General features: G+C 39.1%; 1 protein-coding gene across 28 annotated transcripts in view; it reads left to right on the plus strand.

Annotated features, from left to right (window-relative positions):
- MAGI1 (membrane associated guanylate kinase, WW and PDZ domain containing 1) overlaps positions 1 to 20123 on the plus strand; it is a 342732-nt gene that overhangs the window by 154384 nt on the left and 168225 nt on the right. For all 28 annotated transcript variants that reach the window (XM_065075499.1, XM_065075485.1, XM_065075494.1 and 25 more), the window contains exon 2: positions 18828 to 18944. In XM_065075499.1, the coding sequence (XP_064931571.1) occupies positions 18828 to 18944 (117 nt within the window). The remainder of the gene's footprint in view (positions 1 to 18827; positions 18945 to 20123) is intronic.

A 20123-nucleotide genomic window follows, 5' to 3' on the forward strand; every position in this document is an offset into this window, starting at 1 on the left:
GAGACTCTGTGGTCCCGGAACGATCTGTAAGAATAACAATCACTCACCTGGTAGTCTGGAACTTTCTGAAAAGCAGCAGGCTAAAGGGCAAACGTGAACCACTGAAGGACCTCAGTGCTGTGAAGGAGTTTATCCTTTCACATTTCTTGCCACTCTACTATGTCTAAACTGTGGATACTGAATAAAAAGAACCTTATCTTCCTAAAACGCCATCCAATTTTATATTTCTGAAATATTTTCTCAATGAAATTGTGGAAGTGATGACAAGCCATGCTGTTTTCATCTTTTCTCTTTTCAGTTCCCCCACAACATTGTGACACATACCATATTTGAAGTCTAACTGCAAAAATGTTTCCTGTGAAATTTAATTGAGAATTCATTGTGAAGTCAGAAATTTGCTTAATATCAAGCCTACTTCTTTGGTTAGGCAAAGGACTTGGAAAAGGAAGGAATGGGGTATGATTTTCATTTTCAGGGCATATAATACTCAGAATGGCATTTAATGGGAACTGAAGGGATGGTGGTGATTTCATTTGCACAGAACTATTTCAGTCATTTGTAATGATTTACCAGGAAGGAAAAACCAAGGTGGAGTTGGCAAGCTTTGTAGAGTTTTAAGCTTTAAAATGCAAAGGAGGAGAAAATCCATTGTGAGGAATTACAAGGAAAAAGTTGCAGAAGACACCATCGAGAGATGTTTGATTTCCTGGCACTGACAACCTCAGCAGGCTGCTGTCTTTAATGCAGACAGCTTCCACTGTTGCTCTGATTCTCCTCTAGCTTCCGCAGACATAAGTCCTTTGACATTAATAAGTTCTTGCATAGCTGATAGAAGAACTGAACTGAAACCTGGCTGGGATCTTTTCTGTCTTCCCCTTGAGTGCCTGTAGTCGTCTCACACATTTTACATTCTTTAATGAGGGAACAAAACATGATCCTGAATAAATGAGTTAACAGTTTTGTGTGTGTTTGCACGTGTGCATTTAACAGGCTCAGGGTAGTTCTTTGTTATCATGCAAGTCAAGTCAACCTTCTCCTGATATTAGCAATTCTTTCTGTTGTATGAGCTGCATTGCTTGCAGTATTGAACAGATTTTTCTTAAAGAATTCAGGCTGAAGTAAAAGGTGAATTCTTATTGAAACAGGTTGTTGAAAGGATGCAGAAGTGTTCAAAAGCTTCTGTTGCATATATGCTCTTGGGCACAGAGAATATCTAATCTGTTTGTCTTCTAAGAAGATCAAACCAATTTGTGTTGCTTATGGAAACTGAAATGTTTCAGAAAAAATGTATGTATATATACATACACAGAAAAAAAAAAAGTCAGATGGGTTGAGAGAAGTGTACAGTTTGTTTAGCTTGCATTAGTTTGCCATGTAATAAAACTGGTGAGAGTAATGGCATGTTGTGGTGGTGCTCTGCTTCATATACTTCTATAAACAGTATTCAAGCACAGAATTATTCATGGCTGCTGAACAGTAAAGCTGCTCAAATCCTTTCAAAATTAAAGCTGGTGGTCAAAATACCAATGTCTTAACCAGATCAGTGACTTTCAAAACAAAATTTGAGGTCTTCCATTTGCTTTGGCATGGACATATTTATGTTTAGTGTATCATAACTGTTGTAGCTTAAAAGCAACTGCTTTTTTATTGAGGAAGCAGTGTGACTTTCCTTAGAAACAGATTTAAACATGATATTTCATAGATAAGAAATGATAGTTGGTGAAATTGTTTGATGTTCAATACTCATTTTTATTCAGAGGACTTATTTCTACCCTGTATGTTCCACTGACTGTACATATAAGCAGCCCTTTTGTGTGCCATATTTCTCAATTAAATTCTCCTGCAGAATCACTTTGCTACTTTGCCTGAGAAGATAAAGACATTCTCCGGCAGGAAATCTGAATTCAAATTATAAGATGCATACTTCTCACTTCCTTTTTAATAACATCTGATTATTTTTTTTTCGTATTAATGAGTTTCTTAGATCTACCTTTCGATGGAAAATCACAATGTAAAGAGAAAAATGCTGTTATAATGACACTGCAATAATTGTTGCCCTTGTGTCCTGAACTTGATTCTCCCCTTTGTATTTTGACCCTGTGTCAGAAGGTCACCGTTGTATTTGCATTTTGACAAATTTCTACTCCTTTTTCCCTTTGTGAAAATGAATTGTCATAGCCATGAATACTTTGCATAAATAGCTTATCATTTCATTAAACTGTGATTTATAGCTATCACATTGGAGTGTTTGTGTTCTTCAGCCCTTCTGTTCAGTAGACACTAATCTGCTAGACAGTACGATGTGATCATTTATCAGATATGTTTTGCTCCCGGTTTACCTCAGCTTAACTGCATACTGCATTCTCAATTGTAGGTGCTCAGGTATGAATGTCTTGTGTCATCCAACAACCGGAAGATATTAATGTTTCTGCACATGCTATTGTGTGTTTATGCCATTTGGAAATACCGTAGGAGGACTTGTTGTATATGAGTTCTTGACCTGGAGTTTTGAGCTTGTGTGAGATGAGCAGAAGGACAGTGTGGAGTTTTCCAGAGGAGCTGCTGGCCGTGGAAGAAAAGGCTCAGGGCTCTGCTCACCCTGAGGGAAGCGCTGGTGTCATGGGGGTGACTGGTTCTGGGACAGACCATTGCAAACCCCAAGCAACCTCCATCTCCCCATACCTGTAAACTGGAGCTGTGAGGAACCTCAGGTCCCATCCACTTGCCTCCTGTTAGATTTGAGTGGGGTGGTGGTGATTATTAGCACCTAATTCACACTTTCCTGTGGTTTATTGGAGTGGTTTCCTGAAACTTTGAACACCTTTGAAACCCACTTCTTTCCTTCCTAATCTCTGTAATTCTACATGTTGAATTTATTGGAGAGTGGGGTATGGGTCAGATGAGGCTGTGGCCCCTTGGCTTTAGGGGATGCACTGGCTTTCAGTGAGTGTTCCGGCCCAGGTGGATTATCTTGATGGTGACATGATGTGTGTACAGTTCTGTCTGCATTTTATCTTGTCCATCAGTGAATCTAAGCTTGCAACAGAAACACCTTGATGATGAATGTTTTCAGATTCTGAACACTTCTTAGGTGGGTGTAAAGTTAATCCGCTTGACTGAATTCAGAGTTGCTTAAGCAGGATTGTGAAGTTTAGGGATTTTGCAGAGTAGTAAAAACAAACAAAAAGAACCCCAAAGAGAAAAACCTATTGTGTCATTGTTGTTGAGATGTGCACAAGTTTGGCTTTAAAATAGTCATGACATTGCACGGTGTAAGGGGAAGAGGATCCTTTATGTTGTCATTGCTGTGTTTGCAGTTACCCCTGGAGTCCACAAGAACCAAGTCAAACCTGAGACTTTTGCTTCGCTTTCTCAATGGGCGCAAGATGCCGTAGAGACACAGATGCCTTAATGCAAATATTTTTCCTGGAAAGGAATTATCTTTATAAGCCATGCAAACCCTTTGTTTTTATGTTTTCAGGCAACTTAAATTTCTCTGCCTGAAATACAGATTTTTTTGGTTTTGTTAGTGTAGCTTGACTGTTATATTGGTTCAAAATTAGAATCAGACCTTCTACTAATTGGTACTTCTTTCTCTTGATTATTTTGTCAATTATTATAAATTCCTAACATTGAGTATGTAGCTTAAAAAGCTACTGAAACAAAACCCAAACCATTTCCTCGCCTTCAAAAAAGGGAGAATAAACCTTTCAGTTCTTCCCTTTTTGGACTCAAAGGTCAGCATTGATGCAGCAGGATGAAACTGCAGGATAATTAAACCATGTAGCATTACCTGTAAGCACTGTCTTTTTCAATCCCTATTGATACTTTTGAAATCACTCTGAACTGGTCAAGCCATACCTGATGTTTGTTTTAATTAAAAAAATCAGCACACAAAGCTCCTTTGATTTTCCCTGTGAAGGTAGAAAACCCATTAATGTCATGTGCACTGTTCACCATCTGAGACTTTTCCCCCACCTCCTCCTATGTTACATATATAATACCTTTTTCTTCTAGACACTGAATTCATTGGCTATTAGGATGCAGATGAGTTAAATGAGAGAAAAGGCAGGCTCCTGCTGCCTGCACCTTCACACTGACATGAGACCGTGCTGTAGGTGAGAAAGAAAGGCATCTTATAAAGGGTTTTAAAAGCAGCAGCGTAACCCTGCAAACCATTCTGAGCAGGAGACTTTTTAAAACTTTCTGGTAAATGACGTCAAAGGAAATTAGAGAAAATGTTGTGTATTTGAATACTGGAAGTTCAGGGAGTCTGAAAAAGGTTCGTCTCTGTCTTCATGCTACTCAGAGAAACAATAACAGCTAAATGGGATATAACTCACTAGTCTGATGCAGCATGTTAAGCACATGAGCAAAAGAAAGCTCAAAGTCCTTTCTCTTTAAATTGCAGATAGAACACATTAATATTCATTTTGTTCTGTGCCGTCGTCTTATGTTTCAACCCCCAGATGATAATTAAGACAATAGAAGATAAAATTCTGTACTGTATAAAATTGCATTCAAGCCTTAACAAATAAGAGATTATTCTGTCCAGTAAACAAAACATAATCATCCTGGCACCCTTACGAAGGAGAGCCTAAAATAGAAACACTGCTTTTTATAGGTCATGTAAAATGTCATCGTCTCTTTCATTATCTGTTCTGTTTGGATGAAAAAGAACTGATTAATTTAAAAAGAACCTTGGCTTATTTACTAACAAGGTTATTTTCTCATTGATTGCTAGGAAGTCTGGTTCCTTTGGAAGGGGTTGCAAATTATGAGAAAATCAATTGTCAGCCTGTGTAGATGCATCTGCCATTTATGTGCTGGCAGCGTAGGCTCGTGTGTACATGGTGTTTATACAGCAGCTTTGGATGTACCTTGTGTGAATGAAACTTCTGGGTCAGGGAAAAGTGTGAAGGCAGCATCATACTACAAACGGACCAGTCTCACAAGCTGCTTCTGAAAACTTAGCTGTCAAACAAGCTGTGTCTTAAAGGAAAGACCAAAACCAAAGAAATGTGAAATTAGACCAATGAATTAATATTTAGGCATATGATTTTAAAACTCCCAGGGTAAAAATGTGCAAAAACACAACATATCAGAGACGATGGGTTTACCAGGCTGGTCTGGCTGGACTCGCTCAGAAGCAGAGTTTATTTTGAAAAAACCGAGGGTCTCACCATGGGGTTCGTCATCGGGGGAGCGTGACTGGCACAAAGCTGCTGCAATAGTGCAGCTCCTGTCTGGAGGACACTTGGGATTTTGGGTTCCCCGTCTGAACTGTTCCTCGGTGGTTCCTGGATATTGTGAATTATGCTCAAAAAACCAACTGTCTTCTAAAGTTCTTCCTTTGTTCTTCTACCCTGATTCAGACTCTGAAAGTGGGACTATGTTAAAAGTGGGAACAACACGTTATTCTGGATTGCTCCTTTGACAAGTAGCTATTCCTTTTTCATGCTATTTGTCTGGTACCTTTTTTTTTTGCCAAGCTGTGAGGTCCTGACCAAAGTCCTTTTAAGTCAGCAGAAAAACTGTCAATGACTTGGTGAGTGGAGGCAGAGCTTTCCAAAGTCCCAAGGTAACAGAGGAGCAGGAACTGCAGTGACGTTTAATGTGAGGCCAATACTGTTCTTCCTTGCATCTCTTGTTAGATCATTTTAGAGCTCTTCAAACTATTTTTTCCCTCTAGTAGCAGATGGAGTAAAAGGAGCTCCAGTGTACCTGTGTTGCCTAAAATGTCTTTCCACTTTGCAAAGCATTTAGAGCTTAGACTGTGGACTCCCAAAAGTGAGAGAAGTGTAAAAAGAATTTGAGGCTAAGCTGATTAGAGCTTTCTATTTCAGAATTAGTGTGAGACCTCCATCTAAATGGATTTGATTAAGTGGGGCTGGAAAACGGTTGTTAGCAAACCAACTGAGAAAGTGTAAGGAGAGCACTCCAAAATAATAGAATAAAAAGTTAAGGAGGAAGAATTAGTATTTGGACACTTACTGCAGATTTTTATTGCTTTCTATGGCATCTCTTGTCTTTAGCTGGGTCATCAGAACACTTATCAAAATAATTTAAAAAATAAAGTGGCTGTTGGTTTTAATGGCAATGACGATAAAGCTGATGCTTGAGCATGCAGATTTCCTGGCAGAACTGCAAACTGGTTAGAATCATGTGAGTCTGTAGAGCCGACACCAAGCAAAAATGGGCATAAAGCATGGTCAGGTCTGCTTGCATCCTGCAAAATGGAAAAAGCCCCATGAAGCCAAAGCCAGCAGCAAAGCCTGATTAAACATTTTATCTCTGCTTTTCTTGTTAATCTTTCACAGAAGTCATTCATCGTAGATATACAAGAAAGCCACCAAGACAGCTGCTAGAAACAGTAATGTAATGGGAATTAAACTGGTGTTTATTTCCACTTTGAATTTGGGAAGCTGTTATTTTGTCCACTTCTGGTTTTGTATTTTCCAGTTAACTGTTTTTAGTGTGAGATGCCTGACGCTAATGAAGGCCTCACTTGGGCCTCACTGGGCAGCCAAAAAGCCTGTATTTCCTCTTCTACCAAACCAGAATCTGTGAAACTTCATTCTGAAGGTGCCAATTTTTGTGGTTTTCAGAACTGAAGCGGTACTTTGGCTCCCTTTTTCTTTGTGATGTGAAGATCTAACCTCAGTAGCAGTAGGTTTTCATAAGCCGCCACTTTTGGATTAGCATGCTAATTTTTATTCCTGCAGTATGTGTTTTCTAAGGAGTGTAAGAAGGACAGAGAGATGAGGCGTGTGGGCAGAAGGACTTGACTGGCCTGAGTGTGGAAACTTATGAACCGGTGGCCAGGATCAGGGTAGCCTGGCAAGCCAAGGCGTGATCTGAAAAGGCGCCATCAGAGCTATGTCCGATTTCTGCAGAAATGTCATGTTCCTGCAGAATATCTTCATTTTGACAAATGCAATTTTGTGATCAAAAGCATTCCATGAAAAATGTCAAACCCGCTGTATGCTTGAGTCAAGTTTTCCCCTCTTTATTCCAATATTCTATTTTTCACCAAAAGAGACCATGTCCTTTTGATTCTGTCGCAGAATTGCTCTGCTTTACATATAAAGGGGCCATTTGTATGCTGTTTCTTCGTAATTAAAATTCTTATCCCCAAAAATGTGTTTTCCATTAAAAATTCCTGCCCTGCACTAATAAATCTAAATCTTGTAGCTATTGTCTCTGGAAATATACATTTTGCTATATGCCACATATAAACATTTATTTCCTGTTAGAGAAAATGTGGTTTTTACCATCTGTAATATTCATATTTGTTTCTTGGGGGGGAGGGAAGTTAGGGTGACAGAAACATGATACAGGCACTCCTAAACACATTAAGAAAACAAGACTTTGTGACCAGGGCAAAAGAAAAGGTTTGTTACAGAGCCTAGTAAGCTTTTTCATGTACACTTTAAATTTTTTTTTAATTGCCAAACTTGCCTTATGTGAGATATTAAATTTATGTTGGAGAACAAAGCTATTCAAGTTCATTATTGTTTTGGTTTTGAATGCAAGTTTTTCCATATTTTGGCTGCTGTCATTGGCTGGGCTTTAAGGCGGTGGTTATAGAAGAGAAGGGTTGTTCTATGTGGAAGCAACAGTCCTGAGAATCAGAGAACTTTTGTTTTACATTATTGTATATGGAATAGCTAATGGCAGCTTTGCCCTTGTTCGCTTTACTTTAGCTGACAATTTGAGTTTTGCCCAGTAAGATATGGTAGTACTTTATTAAACTCATAACAAACTCGATGGCAATAGTGCTTGCTTGCTCCAGCCAACTCATTTGTCCTCTCAGTGCTTTAAAATCTTATTTTAGAATTTCATTTCCATTTTCTCCACAAAAGAGAGGCCCACAATGCTGTGGATTGAATCACTTTTACAACAGAATTGGCTCATTAGCGCTTCCCCTTTACCAGTGAGGTTTTCTGAACTTGTGTTGGTTCTTGGTCAACTGAGCAATTGAAAAGATTTAGCTCATTGCATCATTTTGCTCTGACCTCTTTTAAATTGCTGTTGGATCTCCCATTCTTCCAGATCCTTTACCTACCTGTTCAGTGCTGTCTTTCTAAATTAGATTTCCAAGTGATAGCTTGAGACATTATAGAACTAGTTTGAATCAATTGCACTTTAAACTTGAACATATTTTTTCCAAGAAAAACACTCAACCTTGTGTAACATTTTCCAGGGTTAAAGAATGTACTCCAAGCATCAGAAAATTGTTCCAATGGTAGGCTAAAAATAAAACAAAAATATTTGCAGTTAGGGTAAATAACCAGAGCTAGTTTGGTTTCTCAGATCATGTTTTCCCATTGTCTACAATACGAAATTAAAAAAAGCTGCAGTCAGGTTGTGTTTTTTTTAACCAGTGCGACCTTCTTGCTCAATTTTTGTGGCTTCTTGTGCCTCTTTTAAAGTGTGCTTCAACAACTCCCAACTGTTATACACATTTTTCTGTTTAAATGGGGTTCTTTCCCCAACAGATTTAGCTCATAATTATTTTCAGCTTTGAGAGTCTGACTTTCTAAATCACAAAGTGTTGTTGCCTGTTTGCCTTCTTTATGTACTGTATATTAGTAGCTTGGTGCCTCCTCTATATGTCCACAACTGTGTAATTATAAAGAAAAAAAGAAAAGAGCAGGTCCATCTCAGGTTAAGCTTAGTTCTGTGCTCTTTGAAAATAACATAGTAAGAATAGGACCTTTACTCACTATTGCCAGGCCACAGTAAGACTTGCTTCTGTCTGTTTTTCTTGACAGATTTTGTTTCTGTGAGATCACTAGAGCAGGCTGGAATATTAACCTGTAGATTCTTTTTCTTTGGTGAGACACTAGAGCACCTGAGTGTGCATCATCCAGCCATGCTGGAGAATGGAGTGTCAGTCAGCATGTGCTTTGGACAGAGCTTCCAAAGGACACGTTGTCATTTTCAGCTGGTTTATTCCAAGAAGGCCAACATTTTCTGTCTGGTAGAGACACTTGTAAGGGAAAAAAATAATTAAAAAAGCAGCATCAAATTTCTAGTGTTCTGATAATGTCTGCATTTAGTGTGCCTTTACAGCCTGACCATCAGAGGTTCTCAGCGTTGGATATTATGCATTCAGTACCTCTGGAAATCAGGCCGTTAATATTGACATATGCCTGGGAGCCAGTGAGGGCAGAGTGAAAAACTATAAAGCTGTGATTAGTATTCAGAGGTGACCTGGCTGGGCAATGGGATTTTGTCCCTCCAGCAATCAAGGAAGAACAAGGATGAAAAGGGACTTAGCTTGACTGCTGAAGGAGTTTGAGGTCATGTTTAATAAAAAGCACCAAAACCCATTACTCGTGCTTAAATTAAAGAGAAGAACAAGCAAAAAAAAAAAACCAAACACAAACACAAAGAATATGAGTAGTTATTAAAAATTCCTGAATACAGGCATCTATGTCACTTTTTCCCCATTTTTCTGGAAGAATGAAATACTGTATTTAGGGAATAGGTTTCAGATTTTGCAAATATTTTCCTAGTGCCATTCTAGAAAATGAGTTGTTTGGCATATTGTTATGTGAGGCTTGTTCTGCTAAAGCATTGTAATGCCGTCTGTTTCTCAAGCTGATTTGGCTTTTACAGCTCAAATATTATATCCCACTTTTAGAACATATGGTAACTCCTTTCAGGAGACATACAGAGATATGCATCTCATTTCCAGAAATGGGTCGTTGCCTTTGAGTGAAAGACTGCAAGTGCTTTTCATCTTGATTTTCCTGTTCTTACTAGTCTATCTATACTTTCTTCTTCACCCCCTGCCCTGCTTCTGCTGCCTCCCATGAGCCTTCCCTGCATCCCAGAGAAGGAAAGACTCGCTGGCAGCTTTGAGTCTGAGCAGCAGTAAAGAAACAATGGTCCCTTATCCAGGTTGTTTCTTGCAACACAGTTTTACAGACAAGGTGTCAGTGACAAATGCTGCTATGTGGCTCCCATGCAGACTGTGCTTTCCTGATGAAGTATTAGAGGAAGGTTGGGTTGCTCACGTCGCCTAGTCTGTGTTCATTGATGGGAAGGCTTGGTGGAGACGGGACGTGAGCCTCTCGGCCTGAATCTTTCAGGGCCGCTCTTGGAATAGAGGCTGCATCCTATGCTGCTCTCTTACAATGATTTCATTCTACATTCACTTCAAATGAGTAGGAGTTTTTTTCTTTTCTTACTTTTTTTTAAAAGCCTACGTGGCAACAACAACGATTCTTGCCCATAATGACCACTTCATACTCCTCATTGCTCTTCCTTGCTGGCACACAGTGCAAAAAGCCTCAACACAGCAGTGTCTTTGTGTGCAAGACAAAATGCCTCACTGGGAAGAATGTCTCTGCTTCCCTAAGTTCACCTCTGGGTCTGGCTTTCTGTAAAGTTTTGCAGAGCTGAGGCTTTGCTCTGGGCACTTGGTTTAAGGTCAGCACCAAGAGGAAGCATTTATGGACGTGACTTTAATGTTACAGCTTGATTGTCAGCCAGTTAACTTAGGCCTTTAGTTCAACACTGATCTGACCACAGAACTGGCTAAAGCATTTAGCATGATGCCAGTCCAGATTTAATAGAAAACGAGTCTAGAGTACAGTGCATTACTTTGTTTTTTTGCACACGTACCTCTCCAAGCTTTCCTGTGAAAACCTTATAGGGCATGTGGCTGTTAATCAGTATAATGGTTTATCTTGGAGACTTTTCATTTTAGTAGGAAAATATTCTGCATTTGTGATCCCAGCAGGTCCCTTCACTCACCTTGACTCACCTTGTTCTCAGCTGTCATTCCCAGAGACCACTTGAGAGTCTGGGCTCCCTCCTTGTCTTGTTTTTGTGGATTCTTTAAAGTGAAAAAAGAAAACAAAAAGCTGAGGCAAGAGCTTGCAGCATTTCTTGAAAACAGCATGAGGGAAGAGAAGACCACTCCTGTGAGTCAATAGCAGAGTAGTAGTAGTTCATCTTCAGGTTTCGTTGGTTGGGTTCATGATTAACTATGCTGTAGGCAAAGAGCGCCCTGTCTGGCTTTACATCTGCCAGCATCCATATGGATGCAGTAAAGCTGTATTTCTGAAGCTCTGTGCCTGACCAGTTAAAATGTGCTTAGAGTTACCTATGGCCAACAGTTGTTAATACTGCTGACCTTTCTTTTCACTCTGCTATTCATCATATGTTCTTGTTCCTTGAGCTGCATGCTTTCAGTTACTCATATTTTTGCCTCACATGTGTTGGATTTTCCCTTCTAGACTTTCCTTGGTCAGGTACAGTTGCCACTTTCTTTGGAGAAATGTGATCTTTTATTCAGTGTTGAGGTGCTATATAGGCTCCTTATGGACACAAAAGATACCAGATGCTTTAAGAAAAGAGGAGTAGAAAATGCCTTTACTTTAAGGTAGGACTCCTCTACATGGAAACCTTCTGCAGCCTGCAGCAAAGCCATGCCAAAAATCAACAGAATCAGGTTTTTGCTATGTGTAGACACAGCTTCAGCAATGCCCAGCAGTTTGTGTCACCCACCAACACTATGGACAACTTGACCTGCTCGGAGATAGAAGGGATCTAGTACTGTATATGTAGTTAAACAGTCCTCTTAAAAACAAACAAAACCTCCAACCTTGGTATTTTGAGCAAGAAAATAATAAAATAGATTATTCTTGAGGAAGAAAGATCTAATTACTACTGTCATTCACGCAATAGCTCTCAGATGACTGAGCTAGGCCTATCCAGGCCCTCCTTTGAATCCTTACAAAAATAGAGCTTGAACTGGCAAATGTTTTAATATTGTATTGACTTAAAGCTTCAGGATGTATTTGACTGCGATGATGCTGTGAAACTCTTACTTTCTCCATTTTGTTTCTTGTTCTTGGAGAGCATTGTCAGTGTCAGCCAAATCTATAGGACACCCTGCTGTCAAACATGATCGTAATCAATAGCTTTCCTGCAGGAACCATCTATGATGGACCACGCTCTCCTTCCTGGGATGCTGCTGTAGCTGTGTTGCCTCCCTCTCTCCCCGTTTCTCCTGGGTTGCAAGGATGTCAGAAGGCGGAGGAAGGTTTCTTTTCCAGGAGCTTTAATAAATTCAAGACTGAAACTGTAGGGCACCAAAAGCTTGAAAAGGCCAAAGGGGGAGAAAGGCTGGTCTTTCTGCTGCATTTGCTGCCATTGAATTCAGCTGGGGCAACAGAAGTGTATTTGTCACAAATGTTCAAAGTTTTCCAGCCTGGTATATAAACAGTAATATTTTTGCTTTTCAACCTCCAAACTTGAGCTCTTTGGTTTTTTGTAGAACTTCTCAGCTGAAAGACTATTTGTTTAAATTTGCACTCGAAATATGAATCCCTGCTAATGCACAGAAAATAAGGTGGAGCACCCTGTGAATACAGTAGATTAGGTTAGGTGCTCATAGAATAGCTTCACCAGGGATTTATGATCTGTTAAGTGCATTTCTGTAGCAGCAAATGCTGAATTACCACTTCAGTGCTGGTTCATTCACCCATGCGGATTGGAAGCGATACCAAAAAGTACTGTGCCAAGAAAGCTCTTGCCTGCTCCTGATTCTGAACACGACCTGAAAGTTTTGAGTGAATAAGTCTCCTTCAGATTCACAACTTACACCTAAAATAATATTTGAAGAAGTTCTGTTAGTAATAAAGTAACAAGTGTTATTCATTCTCCAGACAGGAATTACTAGCTGCACTGAAGTGCTTGCTGCTGATTCAGCAGGTCGGCTGCTGCTGAAGTCTTAACCGTGCTCCATCAAAGTTGAGTTTTATTGCTGTGTAGGTAGTTCATCCTGTAACTTTGTGCAATTCTTTATAGCATAACCCTCCAGCTTATCATAATTTCCTTCCACGGGAAGGGATTTTTCAATGGATGTGGCTTTGTTGTTCTGAGAGGGTTTTAAAGCATAAAAATTGGAAAGTATTTTATGTTTTACTTCAGGAAGGTAGTTAAAGGATGGACAGTTATTTTGCTTTGGTTGCGGTATGGATTTGTTAGAATAATGGAAACGTCTAGGCTCTGATCTGAGCAGTTCATCCAACTGGAGTCTGGCTATAGCAGGCTGGTACAAATTAAAGTAATATACTGAATGGGACTGGGTGTAGCATTTCCGACAAATATCTAGTTTACACCCTAGACCAGCAGGTTTTTGTCAGCAGAGCCTCTCCAAACTGGTGTGGAAGAATCGCTGACAATGACAGAATATTGCTATTGAAGCATTTATGGGGGACATCCAAACATCTGGACTTTATGGGACTGGTTTGTACCCAGCATTAAAAGTTTACTTGTGTTTTTTGTTGGTTTTTCATAGAGGAAAAAAGAGAAGAAAACAGAATTGGAAACAAATCAGGTGTCTGCTGAGCCATGTTAAGTGTTAAGCTGAACTCCCATGGCAATGTTTAAATATCTTTTTAGCACACTGAGCCATAAAAGATTTTAAAGTTTACTTGTGTTAGAAAAATGTAGTAGCAATTAATTTACCACCATGTTGTGGGTGAACAAGGCACCTTCATTTCATGGGTGGCTGGAAGAAGGAACATGCTTAGATTATATTGAATTTAAGAAGCCACATGAATACTTCAGGCTTTTAAACTGGATGTTTTTACTTTGTGATCTTATTTGAACTCCAGCCAACCATGATGAATGTTTTCTGTCTTACTCTGTATCCTTGTGTCTTTGACCTCACAGGAGACATGAAATAACAAACATAGGTACTGGACTTTATTTACTTATTTACTTAGTAGTTAAAACAAGAAAGCAAACAAAACCATGGTGTGTTTCACCTCTTCTCCCAGCACCCTCTTGACAAATGGTTGTTGGAACAGTGTTAAACTGTGACCTTAAAGCCACGGGCGTAATGAAACTGTTATCTGGCAGATGTGACAGACTCATCTTACATAAATCACTCTCTTTTGTCACTGCTGGCATATGGCCAATGAATCTTCTAATTATTGAATGGCTTTTATAGCCCCATTATTTATAATCACTTTTGGACAGCAGCTGGAAGACAAGGATGGGACAGAATGAAATGATATAGCACAAACTATTATCATTTGTGTAACAAGTGCTGGGATTAGGAATATTTGATGAAGATGTGGTTACCAGCACAGTCTTGTTAAATGATAGAAATCTACTCAGCCTTCATTTTTGTCTTCTAAGATGAGCTGCTGCCTACAGGACCTTACCATGAAAAATATTTTGTTAATGGATCCAGAAATAGAATATGAATCTCCAGACATTAACAAAATGTATGTTTGATTATTTGCACCATCTTTATGTGAGGGCTTGAGGAAAATCCATTGCAGATATTAGTGAGACACAGTGAAGATGCCGTGACACTACTATTGTGTCCAATTCTGTATGGAATGGTTTTAGAGAAGTAGTTTCTGCCCTGTCTGTGTCCATCTTTTTAGTAAGAATTTAAAAACAGATTTAGATTTTAGTCTTTAGTTACTTTATCAATATTTTAACATTTCTTTAAAACGAACAAACAAACAAATCTTGTTTTGGTGGATTTTTTGTTTTGGGAGGATTTTTTTTAAGGGAGATGATAGATTTAAAACTAGCTTACAGTTATACACTTAATAATTGAGTGAAACTATTTTGGCAGGAATTATAGATGAATTTGTGTTGAGTCCTGTCTGCTGGGTTGAGCAGCAGCCTTGGAGAAAGGAGCATGACTGAAGTCACCCAGCCTTTAAGGCTGGTCAACTAAGATTACAAGTCCACTCACCACTTCAGCAAATGGGGGCTGCAGATTCTCTGCTTGTGCCTCTAAATGTGTGCGGATATTTTTGTTTTGTTTTCTTTTTTTTCTTTTTTCTTTTTTTTTTTTTTAATCTGGAGTTCTGTATTTTGTAGCACAGAAGTAAAACCTTGCTAACCATGATAACTTATTAATGTTCATTAAATACTTTCTGATAGAGATCTTCAGATGAAAGGCTATGTTATAATCAGGGTTTACACTGCAAATCCAACATGTGCAGTCTTTATGTCTTAAAAACACTGAACCCTTCCCTTTCGACACAGACATCAGGGTGGCGAGAGAGAGTCTTAATCCAGATGACTCTATTGCACTTTTATCCCTTTAGCAGGGCCTTTAACCTCTCATTGCTTCATGGCCCTGTTGTTTTGAAATGGTCTTTGTCTGCCCACAGAGGATCCCTCTGCTAAAGATACCTTAAAATGGAGATCATGACAAGAGACGGGGGATTCTGCGGCAATTCAGGAACAGAAAATGGGTTTTTCCATTTCAGATTATATCAGTCTCTGTGAATGTAGCGATTGGGAGCCTTCCAAAGAAGGGTAAAGCAAAAATATATACTAGTGTAAACCTGCTTAAAGGAATGTAATATAGGTCGGAGATCACTGTGTCCTGAGCCTGCCCCGACCCTTCTTCACACAGGCATCTATAGGCTGTCAGAGTATAGCTGTTTATCAGGATTATCTGTGGCCGTCTCAAAACATAGATGGAATAAAACAGCTGCAGTAATTAATATAAACATAAACTATGAAATGATAGTTTCCAAATGCATAAAACATGAGTTCAAAATATATCCTCAGAATATACATATTGCACAGTTCTGGCATGGACTATCTGCCAGCTGGCAGGAAGGTGCTGTCAGCCCTGCCTTGTTCATGCTCAGCTTTTTCTTGAAAAAAAATAATAATAAATCAGGTTTTGCTTGATCATTTATTTAGTCTGCTTTCCTTATGGGAAGCTCATGTGTCATTAGGGTAAGAAGCTTCAAGCCCCCCAAGTCTGCGCTGATGGTGCTGGGGAAGAGATGGATGTTGGTGTGCAGCAAAGACAGCATTGGATGAGCAGGGATGCAGCTTTCTTCCCTGCAGCACCTGGAAATTATAGCAGTAAGCATCGGAGCACAATTCAAAGCATAGTTTCTCTAGTGACTTTAATATTAATATTAGGTAGCTGTTGGAGTACAAATACGTGACAGAGGATTGAGAGTTTGTGTGTAGAAACAATCAATAGTTTTCATTAAACACAAAATCATGTAGCTTACGTGTTTATCTCCACAGAATTGACAAGCACAGTCTGTTTCTCAGAAAAGTGTATGTCAGTAATTATTATTATTATTTATTTTTTTCTTTTGGAGGGAGATGTTTTGTTTCCCCATAGGGATTTGGTTTTGCTACTAAAATATTGTTGTTACGATGTAATGGTTTAGGAGAACAATTGATATACTCTAAAATGCAGTATAATAATTAAGAATAATTGAGAAAACTAGCCATTCAGTGAAATGCACTTTGTTTCATTCAAAGATAAAGAAAAAATTCAAATAATAAGATGGAAGCATCTCAGATTAGGAGTAGCACAATGGGGAGAGAAGCAGTGGAAAGTTGGTTCTCAGAGTGTATCTTCACATAAAGAAAAGCATTGGTTTCATTCAGCAGGAAAAAAGAAAAGGAACAAAACAGTTACAGCAATAAACCCCAATTTTTGAACATATTATACTTCTAAAACTTTAATTTTGGTGAGTTGAGTTTAGTAGGGACAAATTTCTTTTTGCATTTTTTGAATGTCTGTATTTCTAACGCTAGGTATATCAGCATAATTATGATTGCAGAAATAACAAGGTTATTTTTCTGTGTGTAAATAAATGCATTTGCAACATCTCCAGGCCAGCAGGAAGGAATTGCTGAGCACTGGCTCATAAAACCTGTATCCCCCAATTTAGAAACTGCTGTTTCTGGCCTGCGTCTTTTGTTCCTCTGGTCTTCTCGCTGTAGGATCTCTCTTCATGCTTTTAGTAGAGAAGAAAAGAAATAATCTCAAAAGAGTACACATAAGATCCAACCTGCTTGAGACCAGAGAAGTACTTTGAAGGGTAGTAGAATTCTTCTGGTTAACACAGGTCATCTCTAAGGAAACTGGAGCCAAGTATTTTCTTGAGCACAATTTATGCATGGAATTAGACTTTGTGAAGGCAGCACTTTTGCATAAAATCAGGTGGTTCTGTCACCTGCCCTTCAACCCAGCCTGCTGATGGTTGGGTATGGACAGAAGCCATCAGCAGGTGAGACTTATTTTCAGAGGGAGTATGCACAAGCAAGGGGTGCTCCTGAGGGTCAGAAGGAGTTTTACTGCTACAATTTGCACACAGGAGGTTGCTGAAATGTCTCTGGCATGTCTTTCAGATTCTCAGGAACGGCAGGTGCATGCATTTTAGACTCAAAAAGAATTTATCGAAATTTTAAAACTTCCATATAGCACCAGAATCTACTAAATGATGCCAATGTCAAGTGTGTGCCCTCTGAACAGATTTTTGGAAAAGATAATCAGAGTGGATTGAAACATTTCAAATGTCAAAGACTCCAACATGTCCCAGGGTCAATTCTTTTGTCAGCTTTCTACACGGTGTTAGTTCTGTCTTGAGCTCATTTTCTTCTTCCATGCTCTGGATCAAGCTGCATGGGGTGAGCTTGCTTTTGTCCAGAGCTATGGTAGCAGCTGCTGAACTGAGATCATCAGAGTTGTGAGAAGCCTTCATGTCTGTCAAGAATTTTCTGGAATTTAGGAGCAAAAATGTGTCTTAGCAAACAGTTTGTGTGTGTGTTTGTTTTTTTTTTCTCTTCTCCTTCCATTTAAAATAGATGTAATAGAAATGAGCATCACCATGAGCTCCCTGAGGGGACGAACATGAGTGTCACTGTTGCTATAGCCCCTATTTTTCCAACTGCCATCTTGGCTAGAGCGTCAGTGACTCGGCTGGGAAATCCCAGCTACTGCATAAACCAAATAGCCAAACTTTCCAGCGGGGGCTGTAATAGACTGAGATGCTCAATGGAATGGGCACAGAGGGAAGCTAAAAGCAGATATCATCAGTAAATTGCATATTTGCTGGGGTCAAACAAGCCTTTGCTCAGCAGAGCTTTTTCACCTCTACACATTACTGTGACATAAATCATTGAATCATGAATCACACAGTATTTCAGGAAAAAGCCTACATTATATGATACATGTAGCTCAGTGCATTAATTTCTTCACTAGAATAAGCCCTTGCATTATGTCCAAACTATTTTTCATATTTGTTCTTTCTGTTACGAGAAGCCACACTGTCTTACTTGAAAATATTTTGTTTCTGGAAAAATACTTCATTAAGTTGCTCTGGTTCATATGTTCTGCCACAAGAAAGGATTTTGTGTTCAGCAGCTAGCAATATTCATTTTCAACTCATTCATCTTTATTCTCACATACTTCTGAAAGTGTTTGAAACTGAATGGGGAAATAAATAGATTGAAGTGAAAAGTGTCGGTTATTATTCTGCTATTTTTAAGGGCTTTGGGTGCTCTTAATGTCTTCAATCAATTCTTTTCTATCTCCTGCTGTGTGCTGGGGTAGATACCAGTGCGGACTACAGTGCTTGTTTGATTTTGTACCATGTTCAGCTGTGTTAGTACCTCTAATGGGAGAAGCAGCCTTTGCCTTCTCCCTGTCTGCCCAGCTCACCCTCCAGTGACTTGCAAAAGCAATACACTACCTTTGTTTTTTTTCTTCTTTTTCACATCATCTGTCTTTTCTCCATTTGCTCAGACAAATAAGTGATAAAAGGGAATGATGATCTGTTTAACACCACAGGAAGAAAGATATATTATGAGACAAGAGAGACCTCTTGTTTACAGCGAGTTATTTTTGGTAATTAGCCATTTGTAGAGGAAGATGAGCCTCCGCTCGTAAAGTCAGCATGCCATAATTTAGGGGACTCTGAATGGAAGTCTTAACATTTGCCTGAATTGGAAAAGTTAATTGTGTGCATTTAGAAATAAATAAATGGCTGTTTTTTTCTTTGCAGGAAGCAGACTGAACAAAGACCTGAGACATTATCTCAACCAGAGGTTTCAGAAAGGATCGCCGGATCACGATCTGCAGCAGACTATTCGAGATAACCTTTATCGCCATGCTGTGCCTTGTAAGTAGCAGAACATTGACGCAGTGGATTGCAAGTAGTAGAAGTTAATTATTTTTTTTTTTTTTTTGAGGCAGCCTTCACCTGATTTTGTGCACAACTCCAGGCAAGACCCAGTGTTCACCTTGGGCAGACTTCCATGTGTGACCGCAGATAGGGTTCAGGTAGGGGTGAAAAGGAAAGCAGTTGATCCCTGAACTCTGCTTTTTTGGTGACCTTTCGGGAACAGTTGATGGTTTGATACAGATCTGTGTTGCTTACTGTGAAGAAAAAACCCTACAAAATCAGCATTGAAGCGAGTGCTTGCCTTAGAAATAGCCTTCATAAATATCATTATGGTCAATGTTCCTTTATTGGTTTGAAACCAATAAACGTCCTTTTATTTTTACTTCCTTAGGAGAACTTTATTTCTGGTGCTTATTTAACTTGTGAAATTGAACAGCATTTTATGACTGGATGCCATTGTAGCAGGGGAACTGTTGCTGTTGGAAGGTCAACCTCAATTCAAGTAGGAGATAAACAGCAAGAGGTAGTGAAGCTGAGAAAGAAATGCTCTTTTCTTCACTCAAAGAACAACCAGGAGGAAAACAGACAAGTTTAGAGAATGTGATCTTTAGAAATTCAGAATCTTTACCCAAAATCAGACTGTCCCTGGCATTTCAGGAAGATGTACAAAGAGTGGAGAATGATCTAATTTCATTGCACCTCCGTTTGGCATTCCCCAGCTGCCGGGAGCCACTATTCTAAAGAAAAGGGTTTTCTGCTTGTACTTTGATAAACTGTGGGGATAATGGTTATGCTTTTCAGATCAGGCTGGGATAAGAACTCATAAACATAGTTTAGTTATAGCATACTGAGATGAGCAGCAAAATATTTTGAAGTTTCCTATCTCAGCATGAATCAGAGGTTGTTTATCTCGGTAGACTTACATAAATATTGAATAATGAGGTTGCCATTCAAAAATTGGTATTTGCCAAAAAATACCACGTAATTGTATGTAGAGTAATAGCTGTTTTCAATCTAAGTGTTGCATGCAGGAGAACTGTGTACAACCACAGCTAAAATTGTGTGGTAGCACTGACAAATGTTGTTTCTCCAAATGGCAGGCGCTGTATATCACCATTGAGTTTATTCTCATTTTAGCAGTGGGAAGAATGGACCAAACTAAGCTTGAAGTGTTGT

The sequence above is a fragment of the Columba livia genome, chromosome 10, assembly GCF_036013475.1.
Source record: "Columba livia isolate bColLiv1 breed racing homer chromosome 10, bColLiv1.pat.W.v2, whole genome shotgun sequence".
Classification (NCBI taxonomy): domain Eukaryota; kingdom Metazoa; phylum Chordata; class Aves; order Columbiformes; family Columbidae; genus Columba; species Columba livia.